The 24,075-nt window shown below is 37.6% G+C and overlaps 1 protein-coding gene across 1 annotated transcript in view; it reads right to left on the bottom strand.

Moving 5' to 3' along the window:
- Positions 1 to 24,075, bottom strand: part of FAM135B (family with sequence similarity 135 member B) — a gene marked incomplete at its 3' end in the record, with an annotated part of 183,949 nt that overhangs the window by 21,665 nt on the left and 138,209 nt on the right. Inside the window, exons 8-9 of the mRNA XM_083859516.1 lie at positions 3,914 to 4,067; positions 1,048 to 1,097 (exon numbers count right to left, since the gene is read on the bottom strand). Coding sequence (XP_083715642.1) covers positions 1,048 to 1,097; positions 3,914 to 4,067 — 204 coding nt within the window. The remainder of the gene's footprint in view (positions 1 to 1,047; positions 1,098 to 3,913; positions 4,068 to 24,075) is intronic.

The following is a 24,075-nucleotide window of genomic DNA, read 5'->3' as shown; positions in this document are numbered from 1 at the left end:
GGAAGGAAGGAAGGAAGGAAGGAAGGATTTCTAATTTTGAGAATCTTATTGCACTGAGAATTAATCTAAAGGAGACTCAAGACTGTGTTATCTGCCCTACACCCTTACAATTTCTAAATCTAGTCAAGATGAGCCAAATAAGTTATGCTTCTCTAAATCAATTTTATGTGAAATCACATTTCCTTCAAAGTATCCAAGTCAGGACTTTAAAATAATAAATTTTTCATTTGAAAGAGTTTTAAAACCATGGCTGACAAACATTAGCTCACAGTTTGTAACAGGAATGAAAATGGACTTCTCATTTGGTTTGAACTCATCTTCCCCCCATTAATTGTTACCAAATTCACTTTCCCAGGGAATTGGTAGAATCATCAACCCTGCAATTGTTCAAAAAATAAGCAGGTGCCACATTATTTATATGGTTTAGTGGGAACTGATATTGGGTCAAAGGATGGACTTGATCTTGGACATCTTTTGCAAACCTAATGATTCTATGATCATATGATAAATAAAATATATGAAATATCTGATTTTTCCAGTAATCAGCTGTCTCTTGCATTTGTTCCTAGCACTCTTGATGACTTTTCTCTGTTTCACTTGAAACAAACTTGGCAGAAGCAAGTCCAAGAGAGTAGTTCAGTCACTTCTGTGCCAAAATCACTTTTTTGCTCCCATGATCCTCCAAACACATTCAGATTTTTTTTATTTGAAAGTATATGGTTGTACAACCTGCCAAAGTACCTTTTCTCCTGTCAGCAGAAAAGCAACCTACGCCAAGTAATTTTTTTTGTCATCCTTAAACTCAGTGTAGGCTCCCTGAAGGATGCCAGAATAATCCAGCTGGTGGCTTGTTAAAAGTGACAGGAGCACCTTACAAGCAACTAATCAAAGTTATGCAAAATAGTTCATGGAAGAGAAACACTAAACAAACTTTCTGATGACACCAAATTCCCTTTTTCCCTGCTCTGATATAACACTGGGCTGTCCCAGTGCACTTGAAAAATGGACTTGAAAACCATTATGGGCAGATTCTGATGAAGGAAATACCTGCAGCTCCATACAAAGCTGGGATAACGTCTCTTCCACAGATAGCTCCTCTGGGAAAAAAAAAAAAAAAAAAAAAAAAAAAAAAAAAAAAAAAAAAAAAAAAAAAAAAACAACACATCAGGTTTGAGAACAGTGGATGTGAAATATTAGTTCTCTGTTGTTTATTTATGAAAGAAATCAGTCATTTGGTATTCTTCCTGACAGAGATGTTTCTGTTTGGGTGTGGGCACAACACAACCCACTTTGTACTCCTGCAGGTGCAACTTGTGCTTATGCAGTCTGGACCCCTAAATCAGTAGAAAATGCTGGGTTTTTTGGTGACAAACACAACAGAATTTGACTCTTTGTTGACTCTCTTCTACTAGAAGTTTGGTTTTTAGCCTTTAGTATTTATGGACAACTTTACATATTCTGAGCAAATCATGTGCAAGGAATGGCTGTCCCTGTGCTACAGAGGACTGTGTATCAACATCAAATTCCTGACTAGCAAAATACTGGGCATTTCTGTACTGCCTTGGGAAGTTACCTCACCACTGCAAGCAGCAGCATTTTGATGTAATCCTGAGAGAATCCAGCACAGGGACACTCTGCTTTAAATGCAGCACAAACTATCAGGAAAAGGAGGACATCAATCAACTTCCCAACTTTAGCAGCTTGATTTTGCAATGCGGAATTTTCTAATGGTGTCAGTAAAGAAACAAAGCAGGAACAAAGCAGAACAACTTGCAGACCAATCCCCTCCTCAATCCCCAAATGTCTCTTCTCAGACAGCATTAATAAATAGGAAAGGACATACCAAGATGGTCGTGCCTTGAAAAAACTCAGTCTGAGCTGGTAAAATTTGGAAAATAAATTCCTATTTTTTATGTCTAAATTAAGCTACTTTCTTTTTAATTATACTGCTCAGGAAGCTAGGAAAAAATATAAATAAGGAAGTGTGCAGAGATTTATATTCTAGGATTTATCTTAACCTTCTGTAAAAATTGATGAGATTAATCTGACCAATATAGATGTTACTACTGAATGATCCATTTACATTCTTCCCCTGGTCAGTGGAGAGATATAACAAGTAGAGGGTGCAGTTTATGCCATTCCAAGTTAGAAAGCACTACCTGTGTTAGATAACATATTTTTAATTGGACATGTTTCACCTCAATGAATGTAAGGAGACAGATACATAAATTTGATTTATATTCATCTTACTGCATGAATCTTACACCCCATAATTTTACTGACTTTTGTGACAGGTCTCAGAAGATCAGCCTTAAAACCAAATCTTTAGTAGATTTTCAGACTGTGAATAAAATGATGCAAATAACACTCTGCTCAGGAGGCTAAAAAGGGTATTTACATCTTGCACATTTTCATGTGTTACAAGAAGTACACTTGCAAATGAAGTGCCTGCTTCAGTGCCAATATTCATTTCAAAACCAGGAAAATGATGTTTAGAACACAAGTATGTGCTCTAGGGTGGTCCCAGAGTTGTGGCCACTCATCCATGCTCATCATAGCTCTGCCATCTCACACCTATAACCCTATCTGGGCGAACCACAAATCCTCTGTTATCTATTCCTGATTGCCAAGATCCATGAGGCAGTTTTGTTACATGTTATATTCTGTCTGAGAGCTCATAAGCTGCAAATTAAAATGCTGTTTTGCTGGGGGGGGGGTTTGGGTTTTTTTGGGGGTTTTTTTGTTTTTTGTTTTTTTTTTTTTGGGGGGGGGAGTGGGGTGTGGTTTTGGGTTTGTTTTGGTTTGGTTTTTTTGGGGGGGGTTGGGGGGGTTTGTTTTGTTTGTTTGTTTTTGTTTTTTGGTGTTCTGTTTTGTTTGGTTGGTTTTTTTCCTCTTGTAGTTGGATTGAATAACACACTGTTATCTACTTATGACTTTTAGACTATCTTGAAGGGAAATATATGTTGAGGAACAAGAGATGAAGTGGAAAATAGGATCTATCAGGTCCACAAGTGTGTGAAGCACAATGCATTGTGTTTGATAGTTCTTATATACTTGCACCATATTGGAAAATTTTACTCTCTTTTAAAACCTGCTGGCCAATGCAATCGACCCTCCTAAAGTAATTATCTCTGCAATGTAACAAAACTGATAACTTCAAAACCTGCACACCACAGAAATACAAAACCACAAAATCACAGATGTGAAATTATGAAGCACATTCCTTGAATTCAAAGAAAGAGGCGAGATAGCAGGATTTGAATGAGATTAATGAGTCTCATTTTCATGGGATCTCATGCTGTCATTACAAAGATGACTAAACACAAATTCCAGAACTCCATCCTGTAAATTCAGCCAGCACTTGCACGTTAGACCCAACAGGCCTGACCAGCCAAAAGAACTTCAGCCAAAAACCCAGAAAATCTATTAAAAAATTGAATTAGGAAGAAAATCAGAATAATTTTGAAGAGCAAGTTGTAAGTGACAGTGGAGAAATATATTATGAGTTATAAAGAAGGGAGTATAATTTAAACCCACTTGTATCACCTTTCAGATTTTTCTTTTTATTTATTAAAAAAAGTTTGCTCAAGAGAAACAAAAAATGTTAAGAGTCTTCCCAAGATTTCATGGCCATTCAGAACTGAAAGTTACACTTTTCAAAATGCAACTGAAGTCAGAAATAGAAATGTAATGAAATATTTTATCCATCTACACATCAGGCCACATCCTATGAAAGGACTCACATAATCTGAGGACTCAGTCATCTTCAACATCAAAAATAAACACTTAGCAGAAAACACAGATGAAAATCCCTTTAGGTTTCTGAACAGACCAAAAGTTTTGGTACTAAAGTATTTGTTTAAAAATGCAGCACCATAAAATATTCAGTGATTTTAAATGCCTTTTCACTTACCCAACTTCAGCTGTGGTAAATCAGGAATCTCATTCATTATGAGGGTGTAGTACGTGTGAAGACCCCTTTGAGCATTCAGGAGCAGAAGACAGAGGTCCTTATGCCACTTGTATGCATGCTGCATGCAGTTTTCAGACGGGACATAAAAGCTGCCCTGTGTAGCAAAAGTATCAAGAAAATAAAGTAGAGAAATTAAAATTCATGGTCTCCATTTGTGTGACAAAAACCAGGGGTTTGTGTTTCCACAAAAGCCCAGTTGTGGAAAGTATTTAGTGATAGGACAAGGGATAATGGCTTTAAACTAAAAAAAAAAAAAAAAAAAATTGTAGGTTTAGGCAGGATATTAGGAACAAAATGCTTTACTGTGAGGGTGGTGAGGCCCTGGCACAGATTTTCCAGAGATGATGTGGCTGCCCCATCGCTGAGGGTGTTCAGTGCCAGGCTAGATGGGATTTGGAGTAACCTGGTTTAGTGGAAGGTGTCTGTGCCCATGGCAGAGGGTTTGAACTAGATTCTATTTCAGATCCTTTCCAACCCAACCCATTCTTTGAGTCTTCAATTCTAATCAAGCAGATGACACCAAAGAGAGATTTTAACCATCCCAGCCTCCCAGTCACCCAACTAACTGATGTGTAATCGAAGAGTATCTCACTCTACATGTTCACTTTGCCCAAACCATAACTAAGCTGTGAGGTCTCAGCAAGGCTGTCACATGAAAAGACCCTCAGACCAAACAGTCCAACAGAGATATCTACCTCTGAATCCAATGAATTTAATCCATCCCTCATGTCCCAGTGTGGAGTCTATATCTCTCCCCACAACACAGAGAGTCCTGTGTGAAATACACCCCCTCTGCTGGAGGAGGAGGAGGAGTGGAAAGAACTATAAAGATGTCTACACTGACTTTCCTTTTCCCTCCTTATCACCTCCTGCAAAGGTTATAGCTTGATGGTACCATGGTGTGCTTTGTCACTTCTATTAGTGAGCAAATGCAGATGTCATTGCTATCCCATCAGCAAATATGAGCCACTCTGTTCCCCAGGATCAATGTCTAAGTATATTTCATTATGTCAATATTACATACTCTTGTGGGACAGTGTAATTGGACAGATCCCAGCATGTTTACCACAAGTATTTCCCAAACCACACTTTTATACTTAGAATGTAAACTCAGTTTTATTAAGCTACCATAAATCTGAAGTTTTCATTTCTGTCAAAAGATGATTGTCTAAATCACTGGTATTGGAAATCTGAACTGCTTAGATTTAAAGTGAAACTACTTATTAATCCCTGGCTTTGTGAAACATGGACAGTTTCCAACTTAGTCCATTGCTTATCGCTGCTGGGGTAAGAATACAATTCCTACAGGCCAGCCAGGTGCTGAATCCTTTTTTCAACAGTCCCAACATCTGCACATCTCCAGGAACAAAGGAGAAGAACCAACCACATGTCAGTGCATCTCCTCTGTTTTTCTGCCTTTGACTTCTCTATTTCACATATGATGGCCTGAGCCAGGATGTTTCTCTCAGCTTCTCCTGAAAATCTTCAAGGAGTAAACTGCAATTCTGTGGTAGGCACAAAGGGAGCTGCTCTCTAGACCTTCAGAGAAACAGCTGATGATAATTTACAGAGTTGGATGTTCTTCAAAGGTTTCAAAATCTCCAGCCTCAGCATGAGTATTTTTTACTCTCACCATGGCCAAAACAAAAAAGGGAGCAAATAAGCAATTAAGGTAACAAAAAAGAAATACTGCTCAAAACAATAGAAAATTGGAAGTAGATTGATGTACAATGTTACAATGTTGTGAAAATATGCCCTCCTTTATTATCCACTGCTGATTTTTTAAAGCAAAAATTAATCTGGCATTTAAATGCTACACTGATGAGAAGAAGGAAGAAAGTGAGTTAATTTCATAGCTTATATGAATGCTATGACATACTGTTGTGCTTGACTACACTTTAATGGGTCTATTTTCAGCCATTCCTTGGCACAGATTATAGTTTAAAAATAAAAAGTAATAGGAAAATGTGCTTGCAGGTGGGCTTAAAACTTGTGTGAATTAATGTTTAAGATATTACTCAATTAAGCCTAGTTTTGAATGCTTTAGAGTTTGTCTTCTTATCTTATGGTGCTTTTTCAAATTTGTCCTCATCTGATTTACACTGGACAATTGACCACACGTTCTAAACTGCAGACAAAGAGTTGGGAGCACTGAGTACAACCACAACAGGCAAGTAACATTTTCTCCAGCATTTCTCTCCATTGCAATGGAGAGAAAAAACTTTCTTCAAAGTACTGTAAGATGGGGATGGTACACCAGTGTGAATAGAGAGCTGAAAAGATTGCTCCAAGCTCTTTTCTCTTCCTGTCCCAGCTCTCTGGGAAGGGTGACTGTGCCAAGGAAAGGTGCTGTGCTTTGAGACTGTCATTGCATGAGAGGAATAATGCTACACAGACCAGGCTGAGCTGTGCATGTGTAAGAGGGTATATCATTATGCATTTAAATTCTATTAAATGGCAAGTGGCTTTGAAACCCTGTTGTTTAATGGGAATATCCATCCTAATCTGAAAAATGTTTTTGTCGAGTGGAAAGTGAACATGACAGAAAAAAAAGTGACAAGATCCAAATTTCTGGTTCTTCAGTGATTTAAAAGATATTACTGCTCTCACAGGATTACTTCTGCTTCTTCTGAAAGTTGTCACACACATACAGGATGCAGAGCAGGACATTACAGTGATTATTAAACCCACCTCAGGGACAGTTTAAACTAATGTGAACTAAGGTCTGTGCATCTTCATCTGCAGGGACCCCAGCAGGGCAGGCATGTGTCAGATGGTGCCATTATAAACTGCTGCAGCTAAATCAGCTTATCCATCACTGTTCAGTAAGCTGAGAAATGTGGAGAAATGCCTTCCTCTGGGATGGTCCGAAGATTGCAGACCTTTCACATTTGCTATTTTAATTGCCTCTTCTGTGCATTTTTTTCAGGTGATTCCCTATTTCCTTGCCAATAGCTTGAAACATGGATTCAATAAAATGCTAACAAATGGAGTTTGGTAACAAATATCCAACATGCTTTTGTAAGGGCAAACACTGCTGCAAAACCAGCCCTCAGAAAAAAAACAGTGGCTATGACCCATTAAACAGCTACAAAGTGCTCAGCTTTCCAGGTTTTCCAGCTCAAGATGACAAATACTGCTTTACTTCTGGTTAAGACAAAACTCTCATCAAACCAAAAAATAATAGTGAAGCTGACAATCCCACATTGCACAAAGCCTGATGGCTGCTCTGGGCTTGGAATATCTGTTGTAAAAGTACATATTGGTTTCCTTTGTAAAGATTCTCGTGGCCTTTTGAGCCAATTCCTTTGGTCTACTGCTATTTTAATTGCATTAATTTGTAGGTAGGCAGATTATTCTATGTTGATTGTAAAATGCATCTGTGCTGATTTCCTTTTCCAAGGCCCCCTCTGGGGGTAGTGATAAACTGCATCTCTGCCTTTTGCCCTTTTCCATTTCTGAAAATTGTGGGAGGACATGAATTCCTGACAAATTTCCCTTCAAGACTTAAGACCTAAAGGTACTCTGACAGAAAAGATGGATGACAACACAGAAGCATATAGTACAAAACACTTTTTTCTATTGTGCCAACATCATTAGGGCAAAATAGATAAAAAATTCTCTTTAGCCCTCCCTTTGTTCTAAATGTACTTATAAAAATATTTTATATTTTTTAAACATGAGACAAATTAAATTCTCCTTGAGTTTTGGCTGTTCTAATTTTCTCCCTGCATAGCCTTACAACACCCTTGTAGCCCTCCTGAGTTTCCTGCAACTTCTTCCAAAGGTCATAAACTCTGTCTAGCTAAAGAGCTCTGAAGCTCTTTCCTCATGAAGAATCCTAGGCATATAGGCCTAATTTGTCCATTTCCCTGTTTCCTGTGATTATCATCAATCACAGAGTCATAGAATGGTTTGGATTGAAAGGGATATTAAAGATCATCTAGTTCCAAACCCCAAGCCATGGGTAGGGAGACCTCACACTAGATGATCACATAAAGAAAAACCTAGACAAATGTGACATAAAAATGACTGTCTAGTGTTTTGGAAATGTAAAGGCTTCAGTTAACTTTGATCAGGATGTGGAAAATTGGACCCCAACACTAGACCATCACTGACCCTCATCCATTTATCTTTCAAGCTGGTCTTCTGCTAGATTTACCCAGCCAAGTAAAATAACCTTCAGTACCAACAAGCCCAAACAAACTAAACATTTTTGCAATATCCCTGTTGAATACAGCCTTTTAAATGAATAGGTTCCCTGTGCAATCCTCTTATCAGTCAACAGATTCCTCCTATAATTAGACTGTATTGCTTCATAAATGTACTTTTCCTTTATAATAAGAGAAAGGAAAATTACTTGCAAAAAGCAAACACCTTCATCAAATAAGGTTCATGTCAATTCATTATTCAAATGCAGATAACAATTGGTGGATATTCATTAACTGTGTCCTACGTCTACCCAATATCAAAAGGCACCAACTGAGTTTTCTGCTTTGTAATGTGCAGTAAGTAGCTTGTATTTGTTTTGCAATAAAGCAATTTCATGAGCTGTGTTAACTATGTGCAACGTTCAACAATAGCACTAACAACTGGTAAATGAGACTCTTTATGCTTAATCTACCTCTTAACGCATTTCACAATTCAGATTCAAATTGTTTGTCGAGAATTTTAATATACTAAAAAGCCATTCCAGACTAAATAGACAAGTTTTGCAGTCTCCAACTGTTTCCCAGTAGCAGAGAGAGCTACCCCACCCTACCTGATTCTGGGAAAAAACTACAGAATGACTTGAAACTGAGAGATAAATCTCAGGCCCCCAAGATAAATGTAGTTTCTGAGTTCACAGCATCTGCCTGTTTGTCTGCAAGCCCAATTTAATTGCCTAATATGAAAATTTTATTCTGGCTTCAAATTCAAGGACCAAGGCTTTACTCTTTACTTTGGATGCTGTTTTCTAAGATAGGAGATTTCCTGTTACCTGGTGGTTGGAAATAAAATTATAGTTATGTGTTGAGCTAAAACTTTAGTGTTTCAACTTCATTAGTGAAAATACTTGAGCAGTGGTGGAAGAAAGAAAAGTTTTTATTCCATTTTCTGAAGCTAGTTGCATATCAGAAATTATTTTTATCTTAAAGAGGTTATCATGAAAATACATTAAAATTAACACTCAGAGAAGACTGAAGAGGCAAGGAATGTCTTTTGTGCCATTCTTACGACAGAAATTACATTCAATTTAAAAATAAAAAGAGGATCTAGATGACTGAAAATGAAAAAATGTTAATGATGATATTTCATGAGAAAAATGACAACCAGACAACTACAGTAACTACAACAACAAGGAATAAATCTGCATTTGGGTTGACTAAGAATAGTTTTATAAATATGTATGGGATATATAGAAAAAAAAAAACTCATGTGTATACACATAGAGTCATTGTAGAGGTTTAGATTGGATATTCAAAAAGATTTATTCACTAAAAATTCTGTAAGCATAAGAACATGTTGCTCAGGAAAGAGGTGGAATCACTATCCCTAGAAGTGTTCAAAAATCCCTTGGATATGGCATTTGAGGACGTGGTTTAATGGTATAAATGATGGTGGTGCTGAGTTGACAGCTGGACTTGATAATCTTAAAGGTCTTTTCCACCCCTAACGATTCTATATGTGTGTATATGTATATTTACATCTCCATTCAGCTATGGAAAACTGCCAAACCCAAACAACTCCCCCTCATTAATTCGTTCATCAATACAAACATCTTTTACATTCCTGTGCCAGGCAGTGAAAAATTATTGGCAAATCTAAAAAAAGCCTCGTAGTTCAAAGACATGGAAGCCCACAGAGGCCAGATTGTGGATGCCATTCTGTAGTGACACTGTTTCTTCTCAGCCCAGTTTTGGGATTTAAATTTATTTTTTTTTAACAGAACAACCAAAAGATACATATAAGAGGCATGGGACACAAATCTTTGTCCTATTTAGCAGAAAAACAATACATTTCTCTTTCTCATCTGACAGCAGCAGATATGTGAACACAACATTCCTGAGGGGAGGTGACACTCACATAAGCCAGCTGCTGTAAATCTCTTTCCTCTAATATCCACCAAAGGGAAGACAACATGCTTATAGGCCAAACAGTTATGAAGAAGTGAGAAAATTAATATTTTCCATTGAAAAAGTAAAACTGAGGACCAAATATTTAAGATAAATAGAAATAGTGGGCTGGGATGTGCATATTCTATCAACTTAATAAATTGCTTTGTTTGTATTGATTTACAAGTCTGTATTCGATACGTTGGTTCATTATCCAAAGTTCTACAATAAAAGTAAAATCGTTATGTTATATTTAAATTCTATTTCAGTTACACCAAGAACACTAATCCAAAGCTTCAATAACAGGCAATAATTAGAAAGGCATTGACAATATATCGAACTGTTTATGTTATGCCTCTCACTAAATCTGTTATGTAAGGAAATGTAGGTTGGGATTTCATAAATACAATTTGACATTTATGTTACCTCTAAAAATTAGAGCTACTTTGTTAAAATCCCTGGGATAATAATGCAGTAGAAAACATATTTGACATTGCAGTCAGATTTAGTGACAAGTTCAGCGATAATTTACACTTTGTACAAAATTTGCAGATAGAAAATATTTGATTTGAGACCCTTGAAAAATAGGAACCATCAGTCCTGAAAAAGAGCATTTTCTGAACAAAGAGAATTCTCCTGATCAGCTCTAATGACTGTGTCTCATGGTTTCAATACTATAAGTCACTGTTCTAAAGAGAGGCTGTAGGTTTGTTACGTGCAATTGGCCAAGGAAGAAGGAGTGGCCGGGAAAGTATTTTTTTTAGGAAAATTACCGTCTAAAAATATCATTCTAGTAAATCAAAAATGTTTCACAAATTGCACTGATTTCCCTTAAAATTCTTCTAGGAGAAAAAACATTGACAATGTTCCAAAAGTCTCAAATTGACCTGCTAAAAAGGAAAAAAAAATGATTTATCATTTTAAATAAAATTTCTAGCTTTTTTTTTTCCTTTTTCACCAAGATAAAGTTCAAATAGCAATATATTTTAGAATTTAAAGGTCAGAAACCCCCCCCAAAATACTTCAGTTCATACACAGATGTTTTGGTTTCTTGTTGTTTTTTTCCCAGATTTGAAGTCTATTTTGAACATCACTTAAAAAACTGAACCTAGTGACTGGAGGCTATGTTAAATCCTATATATCATCACAAGTGTCTACAATCATGATGGCTCTTCATGGAAAAGCACATATAGGGTATTCTATAGAGGTTCTTGAACAATTCTGATTATGATAGATAAGAAGGGGAAAAATCCTTTTTCTCCACCTGATCTCTATGATTATACATCACCACAGGGAAAATTAAAGCCATAAAAACATTGCTTTAGCAGTAAATTAAGCACTGGGGAAAATGTCTCCTGAAAGGCAGAGCAGTGTCTAACCCAAGGCATCCTTCTTCTAAAATGAGCACTGAATCATCTGGTACAGGAGAAGTTGTATGAATCATGTATCATAGAATCACAGAACGTCCTGATTTGGAAGGGACCCATTAGGATTATTGAATCCAATTCCTAGTCCTCAACTGCCTCTCATGTCTTCCCTGTAGACCCTTTGCTATCTTGAGAGCCCTTTGCAATTTTCACAACCCTCCTCTGGGCACCCTGAAATACCTTTATATCTTTCTTACATTGTGGCACCCAAAACTGCCCCCAGGATTCGAGGTGAGGCCACCCAGCCCAGAGCAGAGCAGGACAATCCCCTCCCTTGCTCTGCTGGTGATGCTGTCCCTGATGGCCCCAGGACAGGGTTGGCCCTTCTGGCTGCCAGGGCACTGCTGACTCATGTTCAACTTTCCACTGACCAGGATCTCCAGGTCCTGTCCCACAGCTACTTTCCAGCCTCTCATTCCCCAGTCTGTCTATACATCCAGGGCTGACCTTGTTAATGTCCATACTGCTGGTGATTTCCCATTTCTCTGATTTGACAAGGTCTCTCTGCAGGGCCTCCCTGCCTTTGAGGGAGTCAACAGCTCCTCCCAGTTTAGTGACATTGACAAATTTACTCAGTATTTATTCAAGTTCCCATCCAAGTTGTCAATGAAGATGTTGAGGAGAATTGGGAAAAGGATGGAGCCCTGCAGAATCTCACTATTTACACTGCCAGCCTCATGTCACCCTTTCCACTACAACCCTTTAGATCTGCCTTTATTTACCTCAGTTACATCTATGCGTGAAAATGACACATTAGTCCAGATCTTCATATTGCTTTTACAAAGAGTCTGTGTAGGAAACATTCACAAAGCACATTGTGATATCTTTTGGCTAAGACACGATAGAGCAACACTGAATAATTGCAATTTTATGGTGAAAACCCACCCAAAATATAAAAAAAAGCCTGTTTATGAAAAAAGGGGGCAGATTAAATACAAAGATTTATAAAAATATCTTTTTTTCTATCTATTTATCTATCTAAAGCTGGCCTTTATATGTAACTTTAAATTAAGTATTTATTAATACATACACATCTGTGGCACAAATTCTGATCTCCTAACCAAAACTAATGCAGTGGAGACATCAGAAAGGGCCTTAATACATTGTCCTTTCTGATTAAAGAGAGTCCATGCTGCCTGCCCACAGATAAGGAAAGCAAATCCACTCCTGTTTCTCTGATCAAACAAAGACCCCTGAGCTGAAGAGCTGCCTTGTTATTACTCATCTCTGCAGGGAACAACATAAACCAATAAATTTTTAAAAGGAGACTTGTTAACATCTTTCTGTCTCTGCCACCTGTATGTTCACACACACACGAAAGGAGACCCTGTTCAATGATATTAACACAATTGTGCCATTACAACTGGCATTCAGGACATCAGAAAATGCTAAAAAAGTTTTGATTCAACTTGTATGCCTAGCAACAGGGAAGGATGGGCTGAGCTGTGGCTCTGGTTGAGGTGGAGATGATTTTTTTATGTTATGTAATTATACAGGTTAGCAGCTAGCAGAATAGTTCTCTTTATTAGGTATATGAAGGTATTTATTAGGTATATATAGGTCTGATATTGGGTATATTAATAAAGAGATAAGTAATTAAATAAATTATTTTCCCCAGGATTTTATAGATTCTTATTGGCCTTGTTTAGAAAAGTTTACACTCTAACTACATAGGAGTTAGTGACCAAAGCTCTAATGCCTGTCACAGTTTGCTTGTATAAGAGTGGTGAGATTAGTATCCAGCAAAACTTTTATATGTAGACCATAAACATGTCCAGCTCAGCTCATCCTCCTGGACTCCCTTCATAGCACAGAGAGAGAAACAGGAATTTTTGGAGCACAATTCATCCCCTCTACTTCAAATGTTGTTGTAGAATCATAGAATGGTTTGAATGAAGAGACCTTAAAGGTCATCCAGTTCCAAACCCCTGCCTTGGGCAGGGACACCTTCCACTATCCCAGGTTGCTCCAAGCTCCATCCAACCTGGCCTTGAACACTTCCAGGGATGGGACATCCAGAACTTCTCCCAGCAGCCTCTTCCAGTGCCTCACCACTCTCATAGGAATTAATTTCTTCCTAATATCCAACATAAATCTACCCTTAAAACCACTCCCCCTTGTCCTATCACTTCACATACCCGCAAAAACTCTCTCTTCAACATTCTTATAACATACAATTCCCTAGAAATGCTCCTTGCTTTCCACTGTGTATGAAAGGAAGGGAATGTGTATGAAGGAAAATTAAACTAGAAGCTTAGAGGCAGATAATTCAGAGTTGTGAAGAGAAGTTGCACCCCAGTGCTCACTTAAAAAAAAAATAAAAAACTTAATTCATATAGTTTTGAACAGATGAAAATAAACGTGGAGCATCCTGAATTTGAATAGGTATTTCCTTCCCTCAGATAGAAGAAATGTTTCAGACATCATGATTTGGATTTTTCACTCAGCAGTACTTGCTGACTCTAAGAAGCTGACTGTCAGCCCCAGAGCATGTAATTTTGGGTCTAGTGTGAGCTTGGAAAACCTCTTAGAGAAAAATTAGGAACTGAAGGGACCTAAGAGAGAAGTGAAGAGGTGTGGAGGGAGGGGAAGGACTCATCCTGTCCTCACAAGACAGAATGGCCATGGCTGATACAAGAGTTGAAGACACTTTGCCAATCCACATGGGCCAGTGTGGACCTCACAAACAAATTAAACTCAGTTCTCTTGCAGGTGCCATTTCTCTCATGGTGTGTGGCAAAATATGCTATCAAACACAGTGAACTTCTATCAAAATGCGTGTACCAAAGTACTTGGCTCTGTGTTGCCTTCTGAAATACAGACATGAAGCAAATGGTCACTCTGACATGCTTTTTATTTAATAAAAGCAACAAGGACTGCAGTTTCCTATTTAGAAATGCCAGGCTCTATTATGTACTGACAGTCGCTGCCAGAGAGAAAGTGACTTCAGGCTTGGATCTCTGTTCACATATGACAAGAGCTACAGGAATAATTGATTTTACAGTTCACTGCCTAAATGGGGAAAAAAGAAACGTGTTAAGTCAACTTAGAAAGAAGTATTTCCTCCTTCAAAGTGAAATGAAACACCCTTTTAGGTTGTTTTTTTTGTGGTTTTTTTTGGGTTTTTTTTGTTTTCTTGTTTTTTTGTTTTTTTTAAAGACATTTTCCTCAGTGATTGCAAGCTATCTAATCCTTGTGGCTTCACATTTCAAAACCTGCCACTTAAGCACCACAACAAACCTTTTACAACTTTATAATGAGCTACAAATACAAATTAAATCATACCCCCAACCCCCCTGTACACTGTGGATTTAAATAAATTGACATGTGCTGAGTCATGTAACATAGCACAGGATGCCATAGCAATTATTTAATGTGGGGAGCAGTAAACATTAGGGTATAGAGGAGGTTTATATGGAAAATATATTCCAATATATTCTAGTATATGTCTATTTCACAGTTTCCACAGAGGTAGTGGACTGAACTCAGTAGTCGCACCACTCCCTCCTGTCTCTGACTACAGTCTGGGGTTTCTTTCTTGCCAGGGAAAATGACATGTTAGTGGAATATAATACACAGGAGGAGAACCAGGCTGACACTGCATTGTCTGCACATCAGTCAGATTCCAGAAATAACCCAAGTCTCACTGCACTTGTCCCACTGATGTTCCATTTCACCTTTCTGAAATTTGGGTTCTTTTTAACTTTCCAAAATGTTGACAGGAGCCGCCTCAAAATTAAATATCAAAGTGATCAAATATTTGATGAGTTCTATTTCTAAGTCACAGTATAATCACTGGAATCAGACTGGTCAGGGTTATCCTGACTGATAACCTGCCCCTAAGCACAGGATGCACTGAACAGTTTTGTTAATGAAATGTCCCTATTGCAACCTCTCTGGCTCTGTTTATGCAGAAGGTCATGGCAATGAAAACTTATTTGGGGCTATTTGAAATTTCCCAACAAGTTGTGCTTGAGTTGTGTGAAGACTTTGAGCACATGAAGCACACAAAGCTGCCATTTTAAGCTTAAAAGCTTAAAAACTTGACATCCTGCTAATCTCTTAAAACTATTCTCACCTACAGATATGTCCGTGTATGGGGGAAGAATTGCTTACTTCAAACACTGGAGCATCATTTGTGCAGAAGGAAAGACTCAAAGGCAAAGACGAGGATCCTCTTGTCCAAAGAAAGGAATATAGAAAGAACCAGACACAACAAACATGCAGAAAGGATACTAAAGAGATGATAAAAATTAAGTCTCACTTAAATGAGGTGATGAATTTGCTCTTTTCCTGTTCACATTTTGTAGAAGAGACATTTATGAGCTAGATGCTTCCACAAGCAAAATCCGAGGACCATTATTCAAGCATCATATAAATACAATAAAAAAATAGGGTATATTTCCTTTTCTTGGGAAAACTAAAATTCAAAGAGTCCATACACATTTTGGAAAAAAAAAATTAAAAAAAGTCTAGATCCAAGACTATATTCCACATCAATCTAACAGGCTGAGCTTTTGCTTTTACCAACACTCACTGGTATTAGTTGTGGGGAACATACATCTACTGTCTAACAACACGGCATGGTGCCATCAAGAAACTAAAAGAATTTGTGAATTATTTTAATAACAATGGTATAGACATGAGTGCCTTGGGAGTTTTGGTACTCCTGCCTATTAGCAGGATGTTTATGAATTGCACAATTTGCTTTCCAGGCTACTGCAGCAGGTGGCCAAAATCACTGAACCCTGTCATTTTGCTACCACTGGCATGGGTTCTAAAATTATATAGGTATGATCTGAAAATAGGTTCCTAGTAGGTTATTTCAGCCCTTGATCATCCAGACTCTCATAGGAGGGAAGAGATACAGTGTCAACCATGCCCACCCAAATCTATTTATTGAGAGCTTTGCCCAGAATTCAGTTTAAATGCCTATAATCAGAGCAGTTGCCGCATAGTGGTTAATTACCTTTGTCTTCACAAATGGAGATAAAAAAATGAAACAATCACAACACTATTTCTGATCTTTTCTTCATCTTAGCAAATTTAAACATTAGCAACAGTGTCAAATAATGGCTAAAGAGGAAATACTTAACTGTCCTTTGACAGTGAAAAATTACTTCAACCTTTATGAGTTCATTTTTAAAGCAGTTTGACATTTAGTTACCAAGGCAGAGTTTTTATTTTATTGTTTCCTTCAGCCTATTACACAGCCACAGGTGTTACCAAGTAGGTTCCTAGGATTCATATGCAAGTGGAAAGAATTCATGTCTCTATTGACAGGACTGTTATTTTTTATTATTGTTTACAAATGCTCCTGCATATCCCAGACTTTCTACTTGGTTCATGATTGACTTCCATTTCTCTCCAAGGAGGTGAGTAAAAGATTTTGACTTCTATAATCTTTGTCAAACTGGAGCAGAAGAGAAATCCAACAAGTCTTGTGTTTTGCAAGCAATCACAGTCAAGTATTTGATACTCACAGAGGAGACAGAGGTGAACAAAGAAAACAAAATAAAAGCCCTGACAGCTTCAGAAATTGTATGCCTTCAAGCAAAGTCTTCCTCGAATTACCCCAATATTGGTTTATATCACAGCCCTCTCAGTTCCCATCCTTTCAGAACAAGGACTGTGTCAGTGCTGTCATTTTGCACAATTGTGTCAAATCTTGCAAAGTTCACAGGAGCACCTTCCAGCAATGTGTTATACCAGCTCTCTTATGGTCTACAGAAATGGGGAGAAAAAGAATCCTTTTTTTCAGGTTTAAATGTGCCATTTTTCAGGTTACTTGAATTTTGTCCATTATTGTATTGTGAAAAATAATCAACAGAAGATCTGTTGTGAGAATATACTCCAAAGTCTGCTGTAAAACCAAGTCAAATCAATTTCCACTACTTCCCTACTTATTTTGCTCATGATAATTCTGAGCCTCAGAGTCCCATCACTCAAGTAATTGAAGTTGGTCAAAATGACCCAATGAGATGCATTAAATTTTTCTTTTAGAAATGTTTCAAAACCTGCTTTAATGAGTATTATTTTATTAGTGTTATTTTATTATTTTATTTCAAATCACACTCAGAAAAAAATCATTTACAGCCTGAATTAAAGGCATCTTCCTTTTTGCCAAAATTATTCTGCACAAAAATTGCTCCTCTTTGGCCCAGATACTGTAATGCTGGTCTGGTTTCTTTGATGTGGGGGATGTAGTTTCTATGCCTTTTGCTGCCAGGAAACAGCTCAATATATAAACCTGTGATTATGCTAGATTCCTGAAATCTTCACTTATGACACTCTCAGGCAATGAATCATTTATAGGTCTTTCACATGCATGCAAACATAAATCAAATGGGAAATCCAATGATAAAATAATATACAGTCCTTTTTATCACTGCAGAAATCTACAATTTCTGTTCTAACACTGAAACAGAACTAATGGCTAATCAGAATATTTCCTGGGTATGTTACTTTAAGGCAATTACATTGATACGTTATAATTTACTGCAACAAAATAGGGAACTTTTGAATAGCTGGAACTGTATAAATTTGCATAACTATTACATCTTCACAGGTTCATTTTCATAACCCCATAGATACCTCCTGTATTATGCATAGTACATATACCAGCCCTCAAGTAATTTACACTCAAAGACAATCAAATTTCATGAGCTGTGAGTAGCTCACCATTTTTTTCTGCAGGGCATAATTTTATGGTTTTAAATAAAATACTTCTAATGAGTTCAGTAGCGGAGAAAGAGACTGATTGGCAGCTCTGGAGAGTTGAAATGTATTTGTTTACAAAAGAAACACAATGTGTAGAGCAGAACCAGAGCTTTTCCACCCACATGAACATTTTTTAACACCACCTTGGAGGTGTCCTGCTGTCCTGCTCAGCCTTTCACCCCTGCTTCTCATCAGCCAACCCTGTCTGCCAGTGCCAGGAAGACCTAATTCCAGCAGAGACATTGCAGATTGCATCCAGACCCAAAAAAAGCCTGAGAGATGGCAAAGACTTTTGCTTTGGGTCAACAAAAGTAGATACATGGTGCTTTCAACTGACTTTATAGGGTTTTTTCCTACTCATGGAAAGAATTTGGGAATATCTTGGGAGATCTTATAGCAGCCTTTAAATACTTAAAGGCAAATTGTAAGAAATATGGGGACAGAATTTTTAGCAGAGCATGTTGAGATAGGACAAGGGGTAATGGTTTAAAACTAAAAGAGTTTAGACTTAGACTAGATATTTTGTGATGAAGGTGCTGAGACACTGGGCCAGATTGCCCAGAGACCTGGTAAATATCACATCCCTGGAAACATTCAAGGCCAGGTTTGAGGGGGCTCTGAACAACCTGTTCTAGTTGACAATGACCCTACTCATTGCAGGGGGGTTGGAATAGATGATGTATTAAATGTTCTTCCAATCCAAACCATTCTATGGGTCTGTGAAGAAGACAAAGAAGGAAAGTGATGGGTAAAGGCTTATCTGACTTGGCCTTATCTGATCTGCTCAGAACCAGAGGCAGCAGAACAATACTGCAGCTCCTCCACAATTCATGACACACCCAGATAACCTGGGATCATGCAGGGCTGAGTGCACAGTTATTAAGAGTACATCAGACCCTATTAAAATACCATACTGTGGAGCTGCCAACAGTGGAGGTAAATACTGTTGTAAAACTAGGCTGACTGAAGGTTTGATTTGTGAAGGTTTATGCTGGTAAAGTAGTATAAGCTCATTTGCCTCTGTCTGGCTTACTCTAAATAAGTCTTTAGACCCATATTCTCACCCAGGTGTGTAACTCCATGAATATACACTTTTCCTGGTTATGCAAAGAGCTTCCTTGAAGCATTAACCAATTTTGATACAAATTTCTTTTCTTTTTTGTCATTCATCACTGGAGTACAGATTCTGGATATGTGAATAAGTCAAATCATCTTCAGAAGTTATTCTTGTCCTGAAGTCATTCTAAAATTATTCTTATTTTACCATAAAGCTACAAAAAATGCTTTGTTGGCTAAACAGAGGTGAATAATGCTATTCACCTCTGTCTGGCAGTGCTTTTGAGAATCATAATACACTGACCAATCTCTTTCTCTTAGCCTATTCTTATCTGATTGCCACACTGCCCAATCTTGTCAGATCCTTGGAGAAAATATGAGACCATTTGAGTGGGATCAGTTGGTTATGCACAAAATGATGTTGCAGGGACTGCACTTCCAAGTGTTCCTGCCCAGCACTGCACCAAAGCTTACAATTCTTATCAGCTGTGAAGCTGTTTCTTGGGTCATTATGACTGAGGTGATAGCTGTGAGCAGAGGCTGAGGCTTTTGCTGTCACATGAGGACTTGTTTCCACAAAACAAGCCAAAGTGGTTGGAAAAAGAGGGAATCTTTTTTCTCCTTCCCCAGTCCCTGAGCTGCTGTCTGGGACACTTTCCAATAGCAAAGGGCTGGCTTTCAGAAGATGGATCTTGGCTGTGCTGTTGTTGGCATCTCTGATCACTCTGGAAAGACTGTCAGCTCAGAAGCTGAGAGTTGTTTTGGTCTTCCTTCAGGAACTCTCTCATCATCAGTCAGTGGGAATTATTGTTCCTTAGGAGCTAAGGATTAGTGCTCCTCAGGGCATATGAACATGATTTTTAAGCAAGGTACCACTGGAAAAAATGCTGAGAAGAAATGAAAAGCAAATAATAAAACATTCTTTCAAAAGGTAGAGAACAGCCAAGTCCAGTTCCTGAAGTGAGGAGTAAAAAGTCTGTTGCCACTGCTCCTGTACTTTACTTCAGGGAAGAAAAGAAAAAAAAAAAAGGTATTGAAGGAGCCCCTTCCTATAAAATTCCTGAAAAATCAATGCTGGAATCTCCAGAAAGGAAAACCTTGAATTGAAAGAATGCCAGCCAAGTGAATGGTACTAACGACATAAATGGATTTGGACAAAGTGAGAAATTATGGTGATGGAAGCCAAATAAATTCTTCAGTATATAACTGTAATAGTAGCTGTGAAAGGGAATAAATCCTCCATGCTCATTCTGCCTTTTACCACACTACTCACAACTCTCTAAATTAGCCATAAAAATCCTTTCAGTTATATATGTCTAGGTGAGATTTGGAAAGAGAATGCAGCAATCTGATTATTTCCAATACAGAAACAGTGCATAAAAACAGCAAAAAAAAAAAAAAAATACATATGAAAAGAACAACTTCCTATGCAAATTCTATTGCTTAACAAAAGGAATAAATTATCAGTCCAATATGAGCAATTCCCTAGAATTTTGTCCAGAACAAGGCACCATCACCCTCCTACCTGGAGTCTCACAAGAATCTCCAGTTGGTTTCATTACATTTTCATTGAATACTCATAGCAAAAAGATTGCAAGGCTTTTTTAACACCATGTTTCAGGCCTAAACCCAAAGTAATCTCAGTTTTGAACTCTATAAAAACACAGATCATTGCTTTGCTATATGCTGCATATGTCGGATCAGACAGTAAGAACCACAAAAATGAAATATGCCAGTGATTAAAGAAACCAGTTATTGTCACATTATTAGTTATATGTTTTCTGCTACAGCTAGGAAATCATTTAGTTCTTTCTAGAGATCAGCCATTTATCTTCAGGCAACCAAAGATTAAAGACTTCATCAGTAATTATCACAAATAGTGCCTTAAACATACTGATTAAAGATACTTGTCATTTTACCTTATAAAGAGTAGTATATCAGCTGTTTTAGTATTTCAGAATAATTATGTGTTGGACATCTGCTGGAGTCCCAGTCACAGCTAACCACCATTTGCTTCAGCAAGACACCCAAGGAATCTTTTAAAACCACCCATAACAAATGCGTTCTATCACATTAAAGAGGTGTTTGCCATTAAACACTCACACCAGAGCAGAGAAGTCTGAGATGAAAACTAAAGACATTTCCACAAATAATTAAAAACTCTAGATGAAATTCTGATGTAAACAACATTTAGCAATTATAAGAAAAAGCTATTTTAAATACTGGGATTAAAAAAAAATTAAAAGCAGTAATATGTATCAGCAGTCTTAGAACCACAGAATCATATCACATTTTACAATCCCCACAATGGATATGTGAGCTCCTCTGTGATGCACAATCACTACAGAATCAAATAATGTTCTGAGTTGGAAGGGACCTACAAGGATCATCAAGATGAAATTAGAAGTGAATGGCCTGGACAGGGATCAAACCCACAACCTTTGGGTTATCAGCCCTATGGTCTAATGAACTGAGATAATCTCAGGGCCTTCCTACTTCAAGAGCTGAAAAAGTTAATTATTTGGCCAAAGAGCCATAACCATAGAGAAGAAAAGATGACTAAACCACAGATGACTGCTATGAGACATAAAAATGTGGGTTTGAATAATGTTTTGGTGCTAGGCTAGAACAGCCTAGGTTTTGCATATGTAGCTGAAAAGATGAAAATATTATCAAACTGTCTGTGGAAAAGGACTCTTATCATCAATAGATTTTATTTGAATGGTACTCCTGGTTCTTGTGTTATGCCAGGCATAAACCTCAGGTCTTTTGGGATTGCTACATCAATGCTAGATGAAAGAAGAACACTTCTCATCAAACACCAGTGCCTTATTAATGAGAAATCATATGATTAATCAATTTGATTACTTAGAAGTCAATTTATCTGCAGTGCAACTGCTAGCCAAGTAAAAATAAGATTACTGTGAGTACAGTTTATTAATAATCCCAGTATGCCATTGATTCAACTTGATTATAACACAGCAGGCATGTGATGCACAATATTACAAAGACATTAAACCAGCCTGACAACAGTGAATACAGAAGAGGTTCATGCTACAGGGTAAGGCACAGAAATCCTGAAGTGTAAGTGACCATTCAATTTGCAGATCTGCAAGGAATAGTTTATTTTATTGTGGATAAATAAAGCTGCTGTGATTTTCCAGTATCCAGCTCTTAGAACAGTCGATATCACTTGAAAGAGTGAGTCAGTGTGGAGTTGAGACACAGATCTTGTAACATCCAAAACAACCCCTTGAACTTTCTCACCCAGAAACACAATTTAGCAGACACAAAGGGGAATTCAGGTTCCCCAAAGGGAAACCAGTCACACAGAGCTCATGAAGCTGTTTCACTCCACTGGCGTCTCCCAAGAGTGCAGTAGATCTGATCCTATTTTGAACACATATAGAGTGATATATATTCCCTGTGAGCATAGATTATGGGCTGAAAATAACTTGAAAAAGTTCTAGCACTTCTCATTATTTTATAGATTTTATTATTCTGTAGATTTTTCCCTTCTAGTTTGTTGACCACAAAATTGTCTTCCTTCATATTTCTCTGACAACACAAAAATATCTTCTGTCAATAATAAATATCTTTGTTGTCGTAATTGTGCTTAAAGGGAAAAGTGTAGTATAAATATAGAAAAGAATATTAGAGAGGGAGGCAAGAAGGAAAGGAGAAAAAGAAAATCCCTGTTTGCTAGGTAGTGGAATAGGAAGAGACAGAAAGACTTAAAAAAATCACCTAGGTTTAAATAGAATTAGTTATTATAATTACCCTGCTAAGCAAGGAGATGAGGAAAGTGTAAGTGATGTCCAGAATTCATTTGGTGAGATCTAGGGAAAATGCACATGTACAATCCAAAGCTGCTGGCATTTAATTAGTCTCCACAGTGAGAAGTCACAAGTGCAGAACGAGGAGCCTTCAGGATCTGTCATTAAGCAGTGGCACCTCAGCAGCCCAAACACAGAGGATTAGGGAGTGGAAAGAAGGGTTGATTGATGCAGACTATGTTTAAAAGTTAAGGCAGTCAATTGTCATTTCAGTGAGGAAAGAGCAAATCAGTGATATAAAGTAGATGAGCACAGTCAACCTGTGGGCCTAAAAAGAGCATTAACTCTCTGATGCATCCAAATCCTATCAGGAAAGGAGGGTAAATGGGAAGTATGATCTATATATGATATATCAAGGTAGGAGTCTTCTACTTTGTATTCAAGAGGTATCTGGACAACATAACTTGGCAGTTTTACCATCATATTTCGGCACATTTCTGGCTCTCCTGGGAGTTTAAGGCTTCTGTAAATCCAGCCACCACTCTACTGTGTTCAAATCTTTTCTGAACCTTGAGTGGTGAATTGCCATTGTTTAATATGGAGGAAGGTTCTTTCATCTCACAGAAGCCTCCCCTGGTCTCATTCCCCTCAGGTACCAAAAGCCTTGCCACATAAACCCAAAACACCATGCTAGTAATCCATCTACTGCATATGATGACACTAGTGAGAACAAAATTTACTTTTGTGGTCCACTCTCCTTCTTGAATTTGTAGAATTTATACTAAATCTATGAAACGGAATAAATTGTAGAGTTAGTAAGCCTTCAGACACCACAAACTACAACTTTCCTGGGGTTTTATGCTAGACTTGGGAAAAAAAAAAAAAAAAAAAAGGTGCATTAGCAATGATTTAGAGTTCCTACACTTTTCAAACTTCTGCTCATTTGTAATAGTTTGGAAAGAAATCTGGAAAAAATAATCTATCCACAGCTGTCAGCTACTTTTTGGTTTACTCAAATAGCTAAAGCT

The sequence above is a fragment of the Zosterops lateralis genome (genome assembly GCF_965231275.1).
Source record: "Zosterops lateralis genome assembly, chromosome: 1".
NCBI lineage: Eukaryota > Metazoa > Chordata > Aves > Passeriformes > Zosteropidae > Zosterops > Zosterops lateralis.
Note: the sequence above shows the minus strand (reverse complement) of the source record. Positions and strands in the feature narration are given on the sequence as shown.